The 22,479-nt window shown below is 36.6% G+C and overlaps 1 protein-coding gene across 5 annotated transcripts in view; it reads left to right on the forward strand.

The window, feature by feature from the left end:
• ACBD6 (acyl-CoA binding domain containing 6) overlaps positions 1–22,479 on the forward strand; it is a 203,655-nt gene that overhangs the window by 53,735 nt on the left and 127,441 nt on the right. For all 5 annotated transcript variants that reach the window (XM_086343543.1, XM_086343545.1, XM_086343542.1 and 2 more), the window contains exon 4: positions 12,575–12,657. In XM_086343543.1, the coding sequence (XP_086199669.1) occupies positions 12,575–12,657 (83 nt within the window). The remainder of the gene's footprint in view (positions 1–12,574; positions 12,658–22,479) is intronic.

The raw sequence follows: 22,479 nt of genomic DNA on the forward strand, positions 1-22,479 counted from the left end.
GAGCATTAAGGCAACTTTTTCACTCTCCACTTTCACTTTCATCAAGAGGCTTTTTAGTTCCTCTTCACTTTCTGCCATAAGGGTGATGTCATCTGCATATCTGAGGTTATTGATATTTCTCCCGGCAATCTTGATTCCAGCTTGTGTTTCTTCCAGTCCAGCGTTTCTCATGATGTACTCTGCATATAAGTTAAATAAACAGGGTGACAATATACAGCCTTGATGTACTCCTTTTCCTATTTGGAACCAGTCTATTGTTCCATGTCCAGTTCTAACTGTTGCTTCCTGACCTGCATACAAATTTCTCAAGAGGCAGATCATTATCTATAATTGCTAAGACAGGAAACATAGCCAATTATAGTACACCATCAATTTTAAAACCTATCCATAATTTTATATATATTTATAATTTTAAGAGAAGCTAAGATGAAAAAAGCAAGATTTATGGAGTTTATCTTTCTTGAGGAATTTTAAAGTATTACTGTTACAAAAAACAACCAGCAGTATTTTCATGGTGAAGTTTTTTTTAAGGTGCTCTTAATGACAGGTAATTAGAACCAGGAAAGTACATGAGGCTCTGAATCAAAGTCTTTAAGAAAAAAGAAAAGATTAAAAAAAAAAAAGACATAATGATGTAGAAGGAGGACCTGTGCAAACAAAATAATAGAAATAAAAATGTTGGGGAGATATCTGTTTATTTTTGCTATAATTTACATGGAGTTAAATTCAGTTTTTTTTTCTTTAATTTGCTCTTTTTGACATGCAGTCTGTGAATTCTGACAGATGGGTAGTCATATAATCACCACAAAAGTCAAGATGGAGAACAGTTCCATCACACCCTCAAATTCTCTTATGTACCTTTTTAATCAAATCTGCCTCTACTCCCAGTCACTGTCAACAGTGATATGTTTTCTCCCCTTACCCTTTTATCTTTTGCAGAGTATCTTTTACATTAAATCATGTAAAATATTATACAAATCCTCCAGTATCTGTTCTAGATACTATGTCCACCACAACATTATAACTTTTCTTTATCTTTCATGCTATGTAGGCTTTTGAGCCTGGCTTCTTTCACCTGGTATATTTGAGATCCTTTGTTGCATGTGTTACTTTTCATCACCAAGTAGTGTGGTTCATTGTATGGATGGAGTTACAGTTTGTTTACCCATTTAGCAATTGAAGGATGTTTTGGCTGTTTACAGTTTGGGGTGATTATGAATAAAGCTGCTATAAACATTCAGGTTTACATTCATACATACAGGTTTTTGTGCATACATAGCTTTCATTTCTCCTGAGTTATGCAGCAGTAGCATAACTTACGGAGAAGGCAATGGCACCCCACTCCAGTACTTTGCCTGGAAAATCCCATGGACGGAGGAGCCTGGTAGGCAGCAGTCCATGGGGTCGCTAAGAGTCAGACACGACTGAGCGACTTCACTTTCCCTTTTCACTTTCATGCATTGGAGAAGGAAATGGCAACCCACTCCAGTGTTCTTGCCTGGAGAATCCCAGGGACAGGGAAGCCTGGTGGCTGCCGTCTCTGGGGTCACACAGAGTCGGACACGACTGAAGTGACTTAGCAGCAGCAATGACAGATAATAGCTAAGGTGAGATTAATATTCTTACTTTTGTATGTAAAAATGAATAACTTCATGTTTCAGGGAAAAAATTACAGTGACTACCTTAAAAGGATTATTAGGAAAGTGTTCTTTTTAAGGGCTTAGAACAATCTTGTTGGTCTACTTGATTAAATTGTGTGTAGTATACATAATAAATCAGCCTCAATGTTAAAGAGTTACATGTGTATTTAAATTGTAAAGTTTCCTTTTGAACTGATAAAGTAGTTAAGAATCTTTTAAATATACACTTGAGATAGAATGAAGTTTTAATTCAGAATATTTGGTAAGAGTTTCTAAAGTAGCTTAGAGAGGTAGTATAGTATAATAGAAAGAGCATAGTCTTTGGATACCACAAGATCTTGGTTTGGAACTCAGTTCTGCACTTACTATATGGCATTGGGTATTTCACCTCTCTTCAGTTTTCTAATGTGTAAAATGGAGATATATTTTATCAAACATAAGGCAGTCATTTATTCAGTTTTTAACATTTATAAATTATGGTTATGTTTTAAAATGGATGGTGTACTATAATTGGCTGTATTTTCTGTCTTAGCATGACAGAAAATGATGGTTCTTATAATGATGATGTCTTAGATTAAACGAGATACAGTAAAAATATCAGTTTTATAGAATTGTTTTGAAGTTGGAATTAGATAATATATAAAAGTGCGAAGCACATGGACGGTACTCCTTAAGTCCGTTTCCTTTTTTTCTTCATGACAATGTTACGAGTTGGTTTGTTTGGGGATTTGTTGTTTTACAAGGTGAATCAGAATTTTAAAGCCATTAGATAAAGATTCATGGTTCCATGTTGTCTGTCACCAGATCAGAATATCTTATACCTGTGTTGCTAAGACATTTTCACTTTGGGGAAATGGCCATTTTGTGACTACTAATAATAATGATTATATCAGTTAACACTTAGGTAGTGTCTGCTTTGTGCTGGACACTGTTCTGCTTTACATATATATTTTAAATCTTGAAAACACCCAAATGAGATAGATACTATTACTTTTATTTTTATAAATGAGGAAACCGAGGCAGAGAGATTAATACTCAAATTCCTATAGCTGGACTTATAAACAAAATAAGCAAACTGATAGAAACCAAGAAAGGTAGCACATGGAATCAGGAAACCTCCTTGTACAAATCAGCCTGATAATTTTTGGAATAGTTATTTTTTAGATAGCAAAGAAAGTTTCACAGGGTTTTAAATCTTTACCCAGCAACTGACTAAGGTAGAATCTGAACAAGTGATAAAGATTCAGCCTACAACTTATCCTTTCCCCTTTGAGTGAAGGAGCGTTTCAGCGTCTCAAATAATATAGTCTGAGGCAATAGAAGAATTGGCAAATTTTATCCTATTGGCTGCCAAATTGGAGTCTCTTTCTTTAACTGCTGATGCAACATAAAAATAACTTAATGGATTTTGAGTAGAGAGAAATGGAATAAACTTCTTAAGCCTCTATGAGAAGCATTTCACTGGAGTGGAAATTAAGAGGGTAAAGTAGCCAGAGTTTAGCCCATCTTATAGATGAAGTGGATGGAGAAGAAAACTAATGCTTCTTTGGCAGCTTTATTCTGAATTCAATCTGATAATGGCAGATTATTTTTAAAATATTATTTTTGCCTAAAATATAGTTTTCCACCCCACCCTCCAAAATCACTGCAGATGGTGATTGCAGCCATGAAATTAAAAGATGCTTACTCCTTGGAAGGAAAGTTATGACGAACCTAGATAGCATATTAAAAAGCAGAGACATTACCAACAAAGGTCCGTCTAGTCAAGGCTATGGTTTTTTCAGTGGTCATGTGTGGGTGTGAGAGTTGGACTGTGAAGAAAGCTGAGCGCCGAAGAATTGATGCTTTTGAACTGTGGTGTTGGGAGAAGACTCTTGAGAGTCCCTTGGACTGCAAGGAGATCCAACCAGTCCAGTCTAAAGGAGATCAGTCCTGGGTGTTCTTTGGAAGGACTGATGCTAAAGCTGAAACTCCAGTACTTTGGCCACCTCATGTGAAGAGTTGACTCGGTGGAAAAGACTCTGATGCTGGGAGGGATTGGGGGCAGGAGGAGAAGGGGATGACAGAGGATGAGATGGCTGGATGGCATCACCAACTTGATGGACGTGGGTTTGGGTGAACTCCAGGAGTTGGTGTTGAACAGGGAGGCCTGGCATGCTGCGATTCATGGGGTCGCAAAGAGTCAGACTCAACTGAGCAACTGAACTAACTGAACTGACTCCAAAAATTGTCACAAGCATTCTATGTGCTTTGTGCAGTTGCATCAGAAAAAAGAATTAATCCCAGGAATAAACATATTTAGAATGCACTGTAGTCATATTTATAGAATCAGTTTTTTCCCCTAAAGATTTTAATTAAAACTATATTATGCTTTATGTACAAAGGTATTCATTATACCTTTGTTTATCAATGAAAAAGTGAAAATATCTAAATAGACAGTTTTCAGATAATGGTTAAGTAAATTATGGTACATTACTTCATGGAATATTACACTGTTCTTTAATGTTTTGGGGACTTCTGCTTTTGGGCATGGTGGTGTAATAGGGACAAGATTTACCCTTTTGTCTAAAACAGGAAGAAAATAAGACACAATAGTCGAAATAACGATTTTCAGACATTGCACTGAAAGTAGTGTGAAACTTAGGAGAGGAGAGAAAGTAAGGCCTACAATTTCCTCACCTTATTGTTTGGAAGCAATTTCATTGCAGGGAGCGGGGATCCAGAAGAGGTTGGCCACCTTGCAAACTTGAGCAGTAATGAATATACAGGGCCCAATACTAGAGAAGATGTTCTCACATGGAAAGGGAGAGTTCCAGAGATCTACAGAGGGGTCACTCTGGCTGAATACTAATCTGTATATATGTGAGAGGAAACTAACAGGCTGGAGAATGAAGTACAAGAAAGCAGCAAGCTGAACAATTCCTGGATTTGACATATACCTGAGACTCTTCTGTTTCTTATTGGTCAGAGTAGAAAGAAAATGTAATATATGGGGCATATGATAGAGGTCTCTGAAGGATTTCATTTCAGTGCTAGGGCTAAATTAAGCTCTAGATTAAAGGCTGCTCTTCCCTTGCCTTGCTGCTGCTGCTGCTAAGTCGCTTCAGTCATGTCCAACTCTGCTGCTGCTAAGTCGCTTCAGTTGTGTCCAACTCTGTGCGACCCCATAGACGGCAGCTACCAGGCTCCCCCATCCCTGGGGTTCTCTAGGCAAGAATACTGGAGTGGGTTGCCATTTCCTTCTCCAATGCATGAAAATGAAAAGGGAAAGTGAAGTTGCTCAGTCGTGTCTGACTCTTAGCGACCCCATGGACTGCAGCCCACCAGGCTCCTCCGTCCATGGGATTTTCCAGGCAAGAGTGCTGGAGTGGGGTGCCATTGCCTTCTCTGTCCCTTGCCTTAATGAAGCTTAAAAATGAAACTTGATGGAGAAGGGAACGGCAACCCACTCCAGTACTCTTGCCTGGGAAATCCCATGGACAGAGGAACCTGGCAAGCTACAGTCCATGGGGTCCCAAAAGAGTTGGACACAACATAGTGACTAAACAACAACAACAAGAAGGAAACAAATAATCTTACACAAATACTTCCAGATAATAAAACATTTTCCAACTTGTTCTCTAAAGCAGAATAACTCTCATACCAAACCCTGATGAAGACATCATAGCAAAGAAGCATAGGCCGATCTCTTACATGAATACAGAAACAAAATTCTAAACAAAATATTAGCAAATGAAATCCAGTTTCATGTAAAAATGTACCACAATCAGTTTGTTCCAGGAATACAAGATTGTAATTTATCTTGTAACAGAATAAAGGGGGAAGTATCACATACTTGTCTCAAAAAATGTAAGAAAAGAAAGTGAGGAATTCAGTAACTGGTGAGAAAAATATTCATAATCATTGGAATATCAGGAAATTTATTAACCTAATAAGTGTATATACCAAAAATCAATCAATTAACCACTAGCTACAAATATATAGGAAATACACTGAAGGTGAAATATTTAAAGACACTATTGTAAACGAATTTCTTGCTTTCTTTTTTGGATTGTTCATTGTGAGTATACAGAAACAGAACAGGATTTCGTGTGTTTATCATGTAAAAAAAAAAAAAGAAACTTGAAAGGATCAAATTGATTCCATGTAACTGAATTAATGCCCACACAAAGTCTAACAGAATTTAAAGCAACACAACAGAATCTAGCAAACAAGAGTGCAGAATTTACAATACCTATCTTACATTAAAAGTCTTTCAAGCATGCAAAAGTAGAAGGAAAATATCCATAAGCAGGAGAAAAGCCTGTCAGTGAAAGCAGACACAGAAAAGATAGAGATGAAAAACAGCAGTTACAAATATAGTCTATATATTCAAGAAAATAGAGGAAACATGAACACAATGGAGAGAGATACGGAAGATACAAAAAGACCCAAATGAATCTTTTAGAGATGAGGATTAATATTTGAATGAAAAATACATTGGAAAGACTTAATAGCCAATTAGACATTGTATAAGAACAGATCAGTGGACATGAAGATGCAGGAAATGAAACATAAAAATGAAGAACAGAGCATAAAAAGACTGAACAAATACAAATATAATTGGAATTCCATAAAGAGAAAGAGTGAGAAAGAGAAGACAGAAAAAAAAATGTAATAAGTAATGGTTGAAAATTTTAGACATTTGATGAAATCATAAACCAGAGCTTTTTAGCCTTACTGACATTTAGGGCCAAGTAATTCTTTGCTCTGGAGGGCTCAGCAATTTGGCTCCTATGTATGAACCCAAAAGAACTGAAAACGGATACTGAAATAGTTGTACACAAATGTTCATAGCACCATAATAGCCAAAAGGTACAAGTAATCCAAATGTCCATCAACTGATAAATGGATATAGAAAATATATATATACATTAGAGTCAGCCATAGAAAGGAATAAAATATTGATACATGCTCTAATGTAGATGAGCATCAAAAACATTAAGGGAGGAGGGTTCAGGATGGGGAACACATGTATACCTGTGGCAGATTCATTTTGATATTTGGCAAAACTAATACAATTTGTAAAGTTTAAAAATAAAAAAAACAAAAACATTATGCTGAATTAAAGAAGCCAGGCACAAAAGATCACATATTGTGTGATTCTATTTACATGAAGTATCCAGAGTGGGTCAATGAAGCTGATTGGTGGTTGCCAGGGTTCGGAGGAAGATGAATGAAAGTGATTGCCTAATAGGCTCAACTGGAAATGTTTTGAAACTAAATAGAGGTGATGTTGCACAACATGGTGAATGCATTATACTAAATGCCACAAAATTGTATATATTTTAAAGATTGCATTTATTTTTGGCCACACTGGGCCCTTGTTGTTTGTGTGGGCTTTCTCTAGGTGCAGCAAGTAGGGGCTACTCTGAGTTGCAGTGCGTGGACTTCACATTGTGGTGGCTTCTCGTTGCTCTCTAGTGCTGAGCACAGGCTTTAGGCACATGGACTTCAGTAGTTAGGCACACAGGCTCAGTAGCTGTGATGCACGGGTTTAGCTCTCCTGTGGCATGTGGAATCTTCCTGGACCAGGGATCGAACCCGTGTCCCCTGCATTGGCAGCTGGATTCTTATCCACTGTACCACCAGGGAAGTCCTCAATTGTATATTTTTAAATGGCTTACTTTATGTTACGTGAATCTCATGTCAATACAAAAAAGAAGAAAAAATAAAGACTTTTGAGACAAATAAAAGCAGAGATAATTCATTGCTGATTGACATGCACTAAAATAAAGGAACTTCCACAGGCAAAAGGAAAAGCATATCAGATAGAAACATTTTTTCATTTTAAAATTTCTTCAGAAGATAATTGAACTTTGAGTTTCAGCTCTGACATTTGAAGAGCTTGGAAATCATCTTTCCTGTCTTCAACAACAACAAAAATATGACCAACTGCAAATCATAGACTTTCTTAGATTCATCTGAGATTTGAGCTCACAGAGCAAAGTTCCACTCCCCAAATGTTGACAGGTGAATACATAGAATCACACACGACCTGCTTGTTAGGAACAAAAGCTGTTTGAACCATAAATTGGTATGAACCCTTAAATGGTGATTGATGAATTGTTGTAGGCTGAGTGTGGACAAGCTCAAAAGCTAAAAACTTCCAGGGCCTCAGGCTTAGGAGGTGCTAGCCCGCCCCGCTCCAGTGTTCACGGGTTTTTGACCCCCAGGGCCCACCACATTCTTATGGTGAAGATTGGAGAAAAATCTTGTGTTTTCACACAGAGGAGAATATAGTTAACACTGTTGAACTTTATACATAAAAATGGTTAAAAGGGTAACTTGTTTTTATGTTTTTCAAAAACTAGAATTGTTGTTTGAAGAAATGGGCTATCAAACCATGAAAAGACATGAAAGAACTTAAAATGCATATTGCCAGGTGAAAGAAAAGATTACATACTATGTGATTGCAATGATATGATGTTCTAGAAAAGGTAAAACTATGAGGACAGTAAAAAGATCAGTAACTGCCAAGGCTTCAGAGGGAGAGAGGGATGAATAACTGGAGCATAGGAATTTTATGGCAATGAAAACTATTCTGAGTGATATTGTAATGTAGATGCATGTCATTATACATTTGTCAGACCCATATACAACAGTAAGTGAGCTCTAATGTAAACTATGGATTTTAACTAATGAAGTGAAAGTCATTCAGTTGTGTCCAACTCTTTGTGACCCCATGGACTCTACAGTCCATGGAATTCTCCAGGCCAGAATACTGGAGTGGGTTGTCATTTCCTCCTCCAGGGAATCTTCCCAACCGAGGGATCAAACCTAGGTCTCCCACACTGCAGGCGAATTCTTTACCAGAAGAGCACAAGGGAAAGCCCCTTATTATTTTAACTTTTTATTTAACTTATTTTTTTATTTTAACTGATAACAATGTATTAAAATTGACCCATCTTTCATAACAAATGTACTACACTAATGTAAGATGTTAATAATAGGGGAAAGTTGGGGAGAGAGGTATATGGGAACTCTCTGTACCTGCTGCTTATTTTTCTTTAAACCTAAAACTATTCTAAAAAGTAAAGGCTATTAACTATGTAAAAAAGAAATATACTAATACAATTATGTAAAGTTTAAAAATAAAATAAAATTAAAAAAAAAAGAAATATACTGATCCTTTTCCAATACTATATAATCCCTAATTACTAGTATGTATTTTCACAGCAAATAATTGCCAAGCAAACCATGGGTATCTATTCTAATTTGCCTGCATTAAGAGTTTCAGTGAATGACACAGATAAAAACTGTGATTGTACTGTGAACAACTGTGTGTTTTTGCTTCTAGTCTTGCCCCTAAAATACATTAATTACCTCTAGCAAAGGACATACGGAGAAGGCAATGGCACCCCACTCCAGTACTCTTGCCTGGAAAATCCCATGGACGGAGGAGCCTGGTAGGCTGCAGTCCATGGGGTCGCTAAGAGTCAGACACGACTGAGCGACTTCACTTTCACTTTTCACTTTCATGCATTGGAGAAGGAAATGGCAACCCACTCCAGTGTTCTTGCCTGGAGAATCCCAAGGACAGGGGAGCCTGGTGGGCTGCCGTCTATGGGGTCGCACAGAGTTGGACATGACTGAAGAGACTTAGCAGCAGCAGCAAAGGACATAAACACCTAAGTTCTCTAACATTTTAAGCATACCTTCACCACAGGGGCTTTGCAATAGCTGTTCCCTATTCCTGCAACAGTTTCTGCTAGATAACTGCAGGACTCACTTGTTTACTTCCTTTATGTCTTTATTGAAATGACCTTCTCAGTGAGACCTTCCCAGACCATCTTATTTAAAATTCTAACTATCTTCCCCAAACTAATTTTTTTTCTATAGCACTCATCACTTTTTAATATTAGAAAACTTTTCAATTTTTTGGTCTCAGATATGACACGATTTTGGTGTGTTTAGTTTGTACCCTGCAACTTTTCTGGATTCATTCATTACATCTAACAGGTTTTTTGGGGGAGGGAGTATGTTTAAGGTATTCTGTATGTAAGATCATGAAAGAGATGGGAATACCAGACCACCTGACCTGCCTCTTGAGAAATCTGTGTGCAGGTCAGGAAGCAACAGTTAGAATTGGACATGGAACAACAGACTGGTTCCAAATAGGAAAAGGAGTACATCAAGGCTGTATATTGTCACCCTGCTTATTTAACTTATATGCAGAGTACATCATGAAAACAAGCTGGAATCAAGATTGCCAGGAGAAATATCAATAACCTCAGATATGCAGATGACACATCCTTATGGCAGAAAGTGAAGAACTAAAGAGCCTCTTGATGAAAGTGAAAGTGGAGAGTGAGAAAGTTGGCTTAAAGCTCTACATTCAGAAAACTAAGATCATGGCATCCAGTCCCTTCACTTCATGGCAAATAGATGGGGAAACAGTGGCTGACCTTATTTTTCTGGCCTCCAAAATCACTACAGATGGTGATTGCAGCCATGAAATTAAAAGACACTTACTCCTTAGAAGGAAAGTTATGACCAACCTAGACAGCATATTGAAAAGCAGAGACATTCCTTTGTCAACAAAGGTCTGTCTATTCAAGGTTATGTTTTTCCAGTAGTCATGTATGGATGTGAGAGTTGGACTGTGAAGAAAGCTGAATGCTGAAGAATTGATGCTTTTGAACTGTGGTGTTGGAGAAGACTCTTGAGAGTCCCTTGGACTGCAAAGACATCCAACCAGTCCATCCTAAAGGAGATCAGTCCTGGCTGTTCATTGGAAGGACTGATGTTGAAGCTGAAACTCCAATATTTTGGCCACCTGATGCAAAGAGCTGACTCATTTGAAAAGACCCTGATGCTGGGAAAGATTGAGGGCAGGAGAAGGGGACGACAGAGGATGAGATGGTTGGATGGCATCACCAACTCAATGGACATGGGTTTGGGTGAACTCCGGGAGTTGGTGATGGATAGGGAGGCCTGGTGTGCTGCGGTTCATGGGGTCACAAAGAGTTGGACACGACTGAGCGACTGAACTGAACAGTGTCTTTTACAGAACAGACATGTTAAATTACACTCTATACTTAATTCTGTCTCTTTTTCCTTTGGTATCCAATTTTCTCATTTCCAATTTTGTTATTCATTTAGCAAGCATCTAAGTTTATGTTTCAACTTCATTCTTCTAACAGAGTATGTATTTAGAATGTAATTGGATTAAATAAATTCTCCCTTTGGATTATACTGTTTTAGTATAAGGGAAAACATTCTCTATCCTGAAAATTCTTTGCAGCATTTATTCTCCAAAAATGATCCTTAGAGAAGAGAGGGAACTAGAATTTGCTTTGTGCTTCTTTTTTTTGCCAGCATCAGGCTATTGTACTTTATATACTTTATTATTTAATCATGATGGTAGTTGTTGTTTATGATACTATACTTTTGTTTCTGTCCTAAGTTGATAACTGACACTTTCATCTCAACAATTTCCATCATTTCTTAAAACTTTAGTTCCCCTAATGATGTTAGGAACTGACAGAATACACTGCTTCCAGGATCTTTTTCTCAGTGCTGTGATTCACAGACCAAAAGAAACAAACACATAAAAAAGTAACAGCAATAAAGCAAAACCCCTTCTTTAAAGTAAGGACAGGGCCGGGGGGACATGTATAGGGTAACTGTCTATATTTTTCAGAGGCGAAACTATTTTTATAGTCAAATAATAAAAGTATTTAATTTTAACTCTAAGATGATACTTTTGTTCAGAGTTTTAATTTTTGTTAGGTGTCCTGCCTAAAACCTGTAAGTATTGCAAGAGATATGGGCTTTTGAACAGGTTGTAGTTTGATCTTTCAGACAATAATATTACAACATCCAAGTTCACTGCTTCCACATACATGTTTTCAGTTCAGTTCAGTTCAGTCGCTCAGTCGTGTCCAACTCTTTGCCACCCCATGAACCGCAGCACGCCAGGCCTCCCTGTCCATTACCAACTCCCGGAGTCCATCCAAATCATGTCCATCGAGTCAGTGATGCCATCCAGCCATCTCATCCTCTGTCGTCCCCTTCTCTTCTGCCCTCAATCTTTCCCAGCATCAGGGTCTTTTCAAATGAGTCAGCTCTCCGCATCAGGTGGCCAAAATATTGGCATTTCAGCTTCAGCATCAGTCCTTCCAATGAACACCCAGGACTGGTCTCCTTTAGGATGGACAGGTTGGGTCTCCTTGCAGTCCAAGGGACTCTCAAGAGTCTTCTCCAGCACCACAGTTCAAAAGCATCAATTCCTCTGCACTCAGCTTTCTTTATACATGTTTTGGAAGAGTCTTATTTTTAAGTTTATCTTAACTTTCTGCTTTTTGAGAACACAGAGGAACAGAGCCTACTAAAACTTGATTTTGGAAAGTGTTTCCATACATTTACTTTTTTTTTTTTTTTAAGATCTCAGCCTTCTTTCTGCTCTCCTTTCTTGCCACCTAAAAATATTTTCTTTATTTTTTATGGTTAAATTTTAACTTTTATTCCAGCTTAGTTTCTTATTTGGGAACTTTCATTTTGTTAATTTAGATATGATTTTCCCGATCACATTCAGGTCTGGTATTTATATTCCATATTTGTTTTCATTTTTCCACACTGAATGCCTGTGTTTTTTATAGTGGAAATAGCTAACATAATCAGCTAGGGGAATGGCTTTTAGGTGGCTCCAGAAGGCAGCAGTGGAATAACCTTAGCTTGCTAGAGGGTATTCGTTCTGCTGGTGTGATGACCTGAGCGTCCTCTTGCCTTGTGATGCCACCCTAAAATTGTCCCTTAGGGACTTGGACAAATGGTGGATCATCAAATACTTAGTGTTCCTTAGCAGAGTATTATTTTGTAACTGCTGTAAATGCACACTGCTTTAATTCATGTGTCTTTTTTCTACCTCTCTCCCCTTCTCTCCGCTACAGTCACCAGAGAAGAAAGGAAAAGAAGCAAATATGGGTTTTGGTGGGCCAGTTGTTAGTTCTCTGTATCACGAAGAAATCATCAGGTAAATTCTCTTCTTGTCTTTAATAACAGGAGTATGTACATATATGTGTATGTGCATATATGTGTGTGTGTTCATTTAATCCTTAAAACTTTCATTTGAAGAACTTTTTCTTAACATGAAACTGATTTGGTGTTATCTCTAGAAGGATAATAAATGGCAGGAAGTAAATTTTTATGTGTGTCTTTTAAAAAATCTGTGTCTGAATCAGTGTCAAACAATAACCTTTCTCCCACAGAAGTAGCTCATAGGGCAAGGTTTTGTGTCTCAAATCTAAAGCTATGGATTTTGGTTGTTGTTCATATTAGTTTTCCTCAAAATATCATTATTTCTTTTGAATGCTTTAATTTTTGTAGTTTATTTACTCTAGTTTTAAGTTAAAAATCATTTTGGAGTGTAAAATGGCACACTATGGAGACCAGTAGGGAGGCTCCTCAGAAAATTAAACAAAAAATTACCATATGATCCAGCAATTATTTCTGGTTCTGTAGCCACAAGAATTGAAAACTGAATTTCAAAGATACATTTGCATACCCATGTTCATAGCAGCACTGTTCACAATAGCAAAAGGAAGAAGGCACCTAATTGTCCATTGATGATGAATGGATACATAAAATGTGGTATTACAGATAATGCAATATGATTCAGCCTTAAAAAGGAAGGAAAATCTGACACATGCTAGAACGTGGATGAACCTTGAGGTCACTGTGCTGAGTGAAATAAGCCAGTCACAAAAGGATGAATACTGTATGATTCCACTATATGAGGTGTCAAGAGTGGTCAAATTCATAGAATCATGGTTGTCAGGAGCTGGAGGGTGTCAAAAATGTGGAGTTGTTTATTAAATGGGTGTAGAGTTTTAGTTTTACAAGATAAACCTCTGGACACTGGTTGCACAACCATGTCAATACGCTTAACACTACTAAGCTGAACACTTAGAGACGGTAAAGATGATACATTTATGCTGTGTATTTTTTACCAAGATTTAAACATTTTTAAAGGCCATTTTGTATTATTTAACCAAGGTTTCAAATTTTATATGTTGTGTAGGAAATTTCTTGGACAATCATTTTCTTTAAACACTGTATAAATCAGGAAAAGGATTTGGTCCTGCCTTAAAGCAGGTGACATATCCTTCTAAGATTGCTGCTTTATAAGCAAAAACACAAAATTGGAACTTCTGATGCTCTTACCCTTTCTGCATTATCTGAACTTTACTTTTCCTACTTATTAACATGAAATAAATGAGCTGTAATTTTCACGTGGAAATTGGGTTTGCCTAAATTGAAGGGAAATATCTATCTTCAGAGAATGAAGAGGAAATTGTACCAAAATTTTATGCTTCACTCTTTCAAAAGAGCTGTTGACATTATTCACCACATAAAGAAGTAACGATAAGAATTCCCAGGTAGAAGGAAAGCTATTGATACCCCTATGAATCAAAAACTTTAAATGCTCATAGTTCTGGTTAATGACCAGATTCAAAACTAGGGGTCCTGTCTTGAATGTATTTGCATAGCAAGCACGTTGTTTTTACTTAGACTAAATGTTTATTTGGGATGAGATAGTGGAAGCCTGATGGAGATTTGAGGGGGATAAAGATAACCTTTTAAGAACGCTACTGACCTGGAGTATATTTTCTACCATGATTCCTTTGCGGTACTCTGAGGACACTGAGAAGCCCCTACAACTTTGAAGAAGCACAGTTGAAGAAAACATTTTCAGAGTTTAACGCCTTCTTTCCCTTAACCCTTATAGATTCAGAACATGTTTTGGGGGTTCTTAATTTGTATATTCTATACTTAGAGCTTCTAAAAAAATGGCATATTATAACCTTAACCCTACTAATCAAAGTTTATTAAATGTTCAAATTAAGTCAGTAAATCCTGAAGAGTCATTTTTCTAGGAGGGATGGTTAGTCATTCTTTCTCTGTGTGAGCATAGTCTTTTGTTCACGCCTTTGTTGTAACATTTATGACATTTTGCTGCATTGGATTATACTTTTAAAAAATTTATCCTTTCTGCTGGACTTTTAGTCTTCGGAGAGCGCACATAGTCTTTTATCCATCTGGGTATTCTCAGTAACTGGGGAAGTTCCAAGAACTTAGTAGGTACAGAGTAAAAGTGTCCAGAGCTTGGGAGGTATCCACAGCTACTTCCCCCGCAGAGCTGAGAGTTTGGTGACTGTACTCGCACCCATCATAAAGCGCAGAGCTGCTGGTTTGGTTTCCTGTGACATGCCCATCCTCACCTCTTCTTCTAAAGAAATGTACAGGCCACTTTCCTAGTCAGATAATAAAATGGATATCGTTTCTAAACTTTTTTTTTTAATCACTATATTTAACTTTCTAATAATATCAATCACTTATCTATAAATAGTGATTTTTATTTTGTATACTGACTTCCTTAAGGGCTCCCAGGCTCTAGTATTTTTCAAAATGACACATTGAATACAGTTTCTTTCATAATATCTAGTGACATGACTGATCACAGTAGCTCTGCAGAACAGAAAGCAATCAAATGTACTCCCATTGATGTGAGAGTAGATATATGGGTAATTAGAATATTCCTGCTGCTGCTACTGCTGCTAAGTCGCTTCAGTCATGTCCGACTCTGTGCGACCCCATAGATGGTAGCCCACCAGACTCCCCCGTCCCTGGGATTCTCCAGGCAAGAACACTGGAGTGGGTTGCCATTTCCTTCTCCAATGCATGAAAGTGAAAAGTGAAAGTGAAGTTGCTCAGTCGTGTCCCGACTCTTCGCAACCCCATGGACTACAGCCTACCAGGCTCCTCCGTCCATGGGATTTTCTAGGCAAGAGTACTGGAGTGGGGTGCCATATTCCTAAGATAGAGTTAAACTGAACTGGAAAAGTTAACCTACCTGCCTATCCTCTACCTAATTCCTACAGAAGTGACTCTTAGATTTAAGTCAGTATTTAGAATTTTGATCATGAGAAGCAATGATAAAATAATGTAGCTTTATTTTCAAAAAGTAGAAATTTTAATTCAACTCAGCACACATCTATTATATGAGTCTAAATGAGACAAAACATTGTGGGTATTTGTGCTGCTTAGCTTCTTCATTTTTGAATAGTTTTTGGTATTTTTGGCATCTACATGTGAGTATGTTTAATAAACTTTACTGATTAATTGAGTGAAGTATGAACCTCTGTTATTGGCAAAAGTTTTAGTCTGGCCTTATTTCATTGTTATCTAAGTATTAGTCTTTTTATGATAGGACTTAAATCTTTGTATTCTGGAACATATTGTTAAGATACGAAACAGTAAGGAATATGAGTGTGAGAGAGCCGTCGAAAGCCTTCCTTTTAATTATAAACAGTAATTTTGTTACAACTACAGCAGATCAGAAATCACAGAAACTAGTCATATTCTGATTTTAGAGAATTTATCCTATAATGTAACAGAATTCCAGTATAACAAAGTAGATTATGATAAAAACTACTATATACTAAAACATTGGGTTACTCCATTAAAGGACTAGAGTAGTCCCTATTGTTTGTTCAGTATAAGAATTTCTTTGATTTCCTTCGTCAGTGTTTTGTAGTTTTCTATATGTAGGTCTTTTGTTTCTTTAGGTAGACTTATTCCTAAGTGTTTTATTCTTTTCATCACAATGGTGAATGGCATTGCTTCCTTGATTTTATTTCTGTTTTCTCATTGTTAGCGTATAGGAATGCAAGGGATTTCTGTGTATTAATTTTATATCCGGTAACTTTAGTATATTCATTGATTAGCTCTAGTAATTTTCTGGTAGTGTCTTCAGGATTTTCTATGTAGAGGATCATGTCATCTGCAAACAGTTAGGGTTTTACTTCTTCTTTTCCAATCTGGATTCCTTTTCTTTCTTTTTCTTCTCTGATTGCTGTGGCTAAAACTTCTAAAACTATGTTGAATAGGAATGGTGAGAATGGGCATCCTCATCTTATTCCTGACTTTAGGGGATATGCTTTCAATTTTTTGCCACTGAGGATAATGTTTGCTGTGGGTTTATCATATATGGCTTTTATTATGTTGAGGTATGTTCCTTCTATGCCTGATTTTTGGAGGGTTTTTATCATAAATGGATGTTGAATTTTGTCAAAGGCTTTCTCTGCATCGATTGAGATAATCGTATAGTTTTTATCTTTCAATTTGTTAATGTGATCTATCACATTGATTTGCGAATATTGAAGAATCCTTGCATCCCTGGGATAAAGCCCACTTGGTCATGATGTATGATCTTTTTAATATGTTGTTGGATTCTGTTTGCTAGAATTTTGTTGAGGATTTTTGCATCTGTGTTCACCAGTGATGATGACCTGTAGTTTTCTTTTTTTATGACATCTTTGTCTTACACTGTTGGTGGGAATGCAAACTAGTCACAGCCACTATGGAGAGCAGTGTGGAGATTCCTTAAAAAACTGGAAACAGAACTGCCATATGACCCAGCAATCCCACTGCTAGGCATACACATCAAGGAAACAAGAATTGAAAGAGACACGTGTACCCCAGTGTTCATTGCAGCACTGTTTATAATAGCCAGGCCATGGGAGCAACCTAGATGTCCATCAGCAGACAAATGGATAAGAAAGCTGTGGTACATATACACAATGGAATATTACTCAGCTATTAAAAAGAACACATTTGAATCAGTTCTAATGAGGTGAATGAAACTGGAGCCTGTTATACAGAGTGAAGTAAGTCAGAAAGAAAAACACCAATACAGTATATTAACACATATATATGGATTTTGAAAGATGGTAACGATGACCCTATATACGAGACAGCAAAAGAGACACAGATATAAAGAACAGACTTTTGGACTCTGTGGGAGAAGGCAAGGGTGGGATGATTTGAGAGAATAGCATTGAAACATGTATATTACCATATGTGAAATAGACCACCAGTCCAAGTTCAATACATGAAACAGGGCACTCAAAGCCAGTGCACTGGGACAACCCTGAGGGATGGGATGGGGAGGGAGGTGGGAGGAGGTTCAGGATGGGGGACACATGTACACTCATGGCAGATTCGTGTCAATGTATGGCAAAAACCACAATATTGAAAAGTAACTAGCCTCTAAATTAAAAACAATGCAGTTGCAACAATAAAAACAGGCTACTTGTTGAAGTTTATAGAGTCAAATTTTGCTTATACTTTGGTGAAATTTATTATCTGGTGTTTTATTTTTCCAAGAGAAAATTGTTCTTTAATTGAGATTAATTGGTTTCTTGGCAAAATTATGTTCAACTGAGGTAAAAGTGACAGGAGGAGTCCTTTTATAGTTTTAGAAACATCAAATGATAATCTTGCATGAAAGGAAAAGCTTTCTTCTATAGAACCATTGTTTTTTTTCTTTTGGACCATTGGTTTTTTAAAGGAACATTAAAATGTATTTTGAATGTGTTTTTGAGTACTTTAATATATAAACTTCTAATTTTTCCCCACATTTTTGAAGATTAGGAAAATCATTACCTAATGAATCCATTTACTAAGGCTTGGTCTCCAATGTTGTGGCAGTTTCCTGACAAAAATGCATTGTAGGTGATAAGTTAAGGGCCCATTTTAGTTTTATTATAAATGTTTCTGAGCCAAGGGCCACTAGGGCCAGTTCTGAGCTTGCTCCCTGCCTGTTTTGGTTCTGACCTTTATTTCCACTCTGTCACAGAAAATGACAATATAATGTCATAGGTACAGATCTCTGTGTTAATATTCCACAGCCCTGAAACCAGTTTCTCATTCTGAAGCTAGTTCATTGTTCTGTGGTATAATGGAGGGGATATAAGGTGAGGCTAATTAAGTACAAAAAGTTATGGAACCAAATTGCTGGAATTCAAATGCTGGTTCCATCTCTTTTTAGCTCTGTGACCTTGGACAAGTTATTTATCTCTAAAATGGGGATGATTATACTACCTTTCTCATATGGCATTTTTGTGGATTATATGAATATTTATACAGGGCATCCTAGAATAGCATGTGGCACAAAATAGGTTACTTTGTAACTATTAGTTTTATTAATATTGTTATGAACATAGAGTCCCCCCAGGAGAGATCCAGGGCACAGGACTGATGGCAGGAGCCAAAAACACACGTCAGGACCTAACTGTGGAGTTAGGTACAGGTCATTTGCTTTTGCAGAAGAAAATGACAAACCAGGAAGGGAGAGATCTGTGTTTGGAACTATAGAAACAAGAGAGTAACAGGTCTTGTGACTCACGGTTACTCTAGTCTTGAGATCAGTTGTGTTTCATTTAAACTGCAGACTGGCAGAAAAAGCTCTGGTTAATAAGTATAAGGCTTTGCAAAGAGTCAGATGCTTCTGCAATGCATATATTGACTCACTAACAAGTAATCACTTTCAGTGACTTGTATAACTGAGAGGGTTCTACCTAGAAGTTGGCACATAAAGTGAGAAATTAGGGCATGATTTAAAAATACAACAAATGAAACGTGTACAATATCCAACCCACCCTGCAATACGATTTGATCTTCCTTGTTATATTCTGTAGTTTGATGCTACGTAATCTGTCAGAATTTTATTAATCCCACTTACATAGGCAGCCATCTGGACCTTCTCTAAGCAAGACCAGACCAGTATACAACTGAAATGATTGATGGGCTCTGGAATTGATTAGTTGTTCTGTGAGACAAATGAACTGTTTTGGCAGAAAATACCAGAGGTCACTGCGGTGGTCAGACACAAAAGCCTGTAGAATTCTAAAGAGATGCTTTCATCATTGACTTATAAAGTTAAAATTTTTAAACTATAATAGATTCTGAAAATATTTTAGAAATATTTTTTCATTAGTTGTTCTCTAGACCTGATTCTAAAGTGGTAGACTGTAAGTGTGTGTGTGTGTATATATATATATATATATTTTTTTTTTTTTAACTAGAATAAAGGTGCTAATTTTATGCTTTAATTTTGTTTCTGGTGAAAATATGAACTGGAATAAAACTAATGTAAAAGCCAGTCACTTATACATAAATTGTACTCTAAAATTTTACTGAAAGAGATGTGATTGGAGAAAAAGCTACAGCATATATGGTTTTATTATAAGTGATTTATAAAACCAAATAGTATGAAATTCCATGTAGTTATTTATTCAAAGCTTCACATTGTTATCAGCTTTTAACAAATCTGTTTAAGACTCTGAAGCATCCAGAGTATGCATTACACATATTTTGTACTTAAAAAGTTGAGTATTTGAATTTTTATGCTTTCAGTAGGCTACGTCACTCTGGGATAATACTGTACCACGGATATCACTGCTGTTAGCACCAAAAAGATTCTCCTGATAGTTAGTAGTGAAACTCTTCTCTATTTCACTGTGTTGCCTAGGATCAACATTGTGTTAACACTTTGGTGATAGGTGATAAATTGAATGACATATGTCTTGTTACATTCTGCTTATTCTTTGAGGACTACACAAGTGTGTATAGGCAAGTGGGCAACTCTCCCTTGAGAATGTGATTGCTCAGAATGAACTTGAGTTATGGATTTATTCAGCCTGTAAAACCTCAGCTGGCATAAATAATTGAGAAAGCAAAGGTTTGTCTGTGGTGCATACCTCAGGGACTCATGGCTCCCTTCCTCCTCTCTACCTCCCTTTCTTATGAAAATGATCCCAGTTGCACTCCTAGATAATAACACACCAAGCAATTAAAAGCCATGGGTGGCTGGAGAGAGGAGAAAAGGTTTAGTTAATGAGCTTTTCCTCTTCCAGTGCCCATGAGAGCCTCAGGAATGACAAGGCGATTAAAGCGAAGAGATAATTATAGATTATGTGAAAATGGGTCCCTTGGGACGAGCAGGTCTTGACATAAACAGTAACTGTTGTAAGAGTCTCCTGGCTCTCATATTCACCCTTTTCTTAGTGCTTTATTTAGCTCCTGTGTGCTCAGTGTCATGATGCCAACCAAGCATATAGGCAAGTCCACCTGTTTGCAGATCAACAGCCCTTTCTGAACAAGAGGTCATTCATCAGCTAAAACCATCATCTTCTCTTCCTCTCCACCTCTTTTCTTTCTTTTTCCTTCCCCCTCATCCTTTCCCCCACTTTGTTCTTTTTCTGTCTCTTCCTTCTTCTAATCTTTTCCTCCTCTCTTTCTTATATCCTTATCCATATGTAGTACCTTTGAAATGCTAGGCACTTAGTCTTAAGTCTTACAAAGTTTAGTGTGTGTGTGTGTGTGCGCGCACGCGCGCGCACACTCACAAGTATAAAGACACATTAGTTATGGATGTACTATGTCTATTATAATAAAAGTCATATGTATTATAGATAATATAAATAAATGTTTTCTTCTGTTAAATTACAGATATATTAAAGAAAGATATCTTAAAAGTGTTAGCAAAGATGTCAGTTTTGTGTGATAGTCATCTTCTCATTGAATTGTTATCAGCTGTTCTCTCAATGCTGAAAGCAAGCAATTTTGGTTCATTTCATTGCTTTGCAATTTATGAAGACTTTGCTAATTGCATTGTATATATTAATAAATGCTGGTGTTTATTGAAGTTTGAATTCTGTATAAAAAAGACATTATTACATGATTTACATGGTTCTACTTTTTAATTTTTATCTAATACAAACTTTTATATATTCATTAGATAAATATTTTTAACAGTGTATCATGTAAAGTATGCCATTCCTAGGTCTAGACATTGGTCTACCCTCTTTCTCATCTTCTAACACATCAGAAATTCTGTTTCTTCATATTCAAAATAATTCAAATTCATCTGCCTCTCGTTATCGCCACGATCACACCTTTTGCATTAACATCACTATTCTACATCTCTTGGCCAGGACACTGCAGAATGATTTGCAAACTGGATTCCTCGCTTCCCTTGCTGTCTCCTCCAAATTTATAAATCAAATCTCCAATCCCTTTCCTGCTTAAAACCCTTTAATGATTTCCCATAACACTTAGGATAGAATTTTAAAATCCTTAACCTGTCTTGCAGGGCCCCTCACCATCTCATCTAATGCCAATTTTCCCCTTCCCAGTTGTTCACTTTGCTCCAACCAATTGGCCTATTTTATTTCCTTGAAGCTTCAATTAATATTTGTTGGGTGAATTGATTGAGAGTATTATATAAAAGTATGAAAAATGATTCCACTTTACAACATATGCTAAAATCTTAAGCTAGTAATAATGTCAGCTAACATATATTGATCACTTATTATATGTTAGTAACCATACTGCATGTGTTATATATATATATTATTCCACTTAATCTTCAGAATGATCCTATGAGATGTAGGTATTGTAAATATCCCTGTTTTACAGATGAGGAAACTGAGGCTCAAAGAGGTTAGGTTACTTGCCCAAGGTCACAGGGTTAGTAATTCTGCTCTTAAGTGCTACACTGTATAGCTTCTGAGATGTTTGAAGAATCATTGTAATCTCCAATTACTGAAATTGAATTTGATAGTTGTTATTATATTAATATAGTGAGTATCTTCAGTTTACATTTTTCAATTAAATTTCTTTTCCATTTAGTGTTTTTAAAAATGTGCTTCACTGGTATAATTAGAGACTGTAGTCTTTCATTTATCAATATACTGATGATGATGTTTCCCTTAGATTAATTGTTTTTATTGATTTTAGACTTACCTTAATGGTTGAGAATGTAACTCATCTCTATAGCCAAGAGATTCTATAGATTTTTCTGATGTGGGCACTGGTTTTAGAGGAATTGATCAGAACTGAACTACATTTTTCTTATGGACACTTAAAATATCAGAAATTTTCAATCAACTTTTTAGAGTTAAGCAGGTTTTAACAGGTGAAAATGCATTTTTAGTAACTAGTTGTTTTT

Source organism: Bos grunniens, chromosome 16 (assembly GCF_055505025.1).
Source record: "Bos grunniens cultivar Pamir isolate PY7600 chromosome 16, Bosgru_T2T1.0, whole genome shotgun sequence".
Lineage (NCBI taxonomy): Eukaryota > Metazoa > Chordata > Mammalia > Artiodactyla > Bovidae > Bos > Bos grunniens.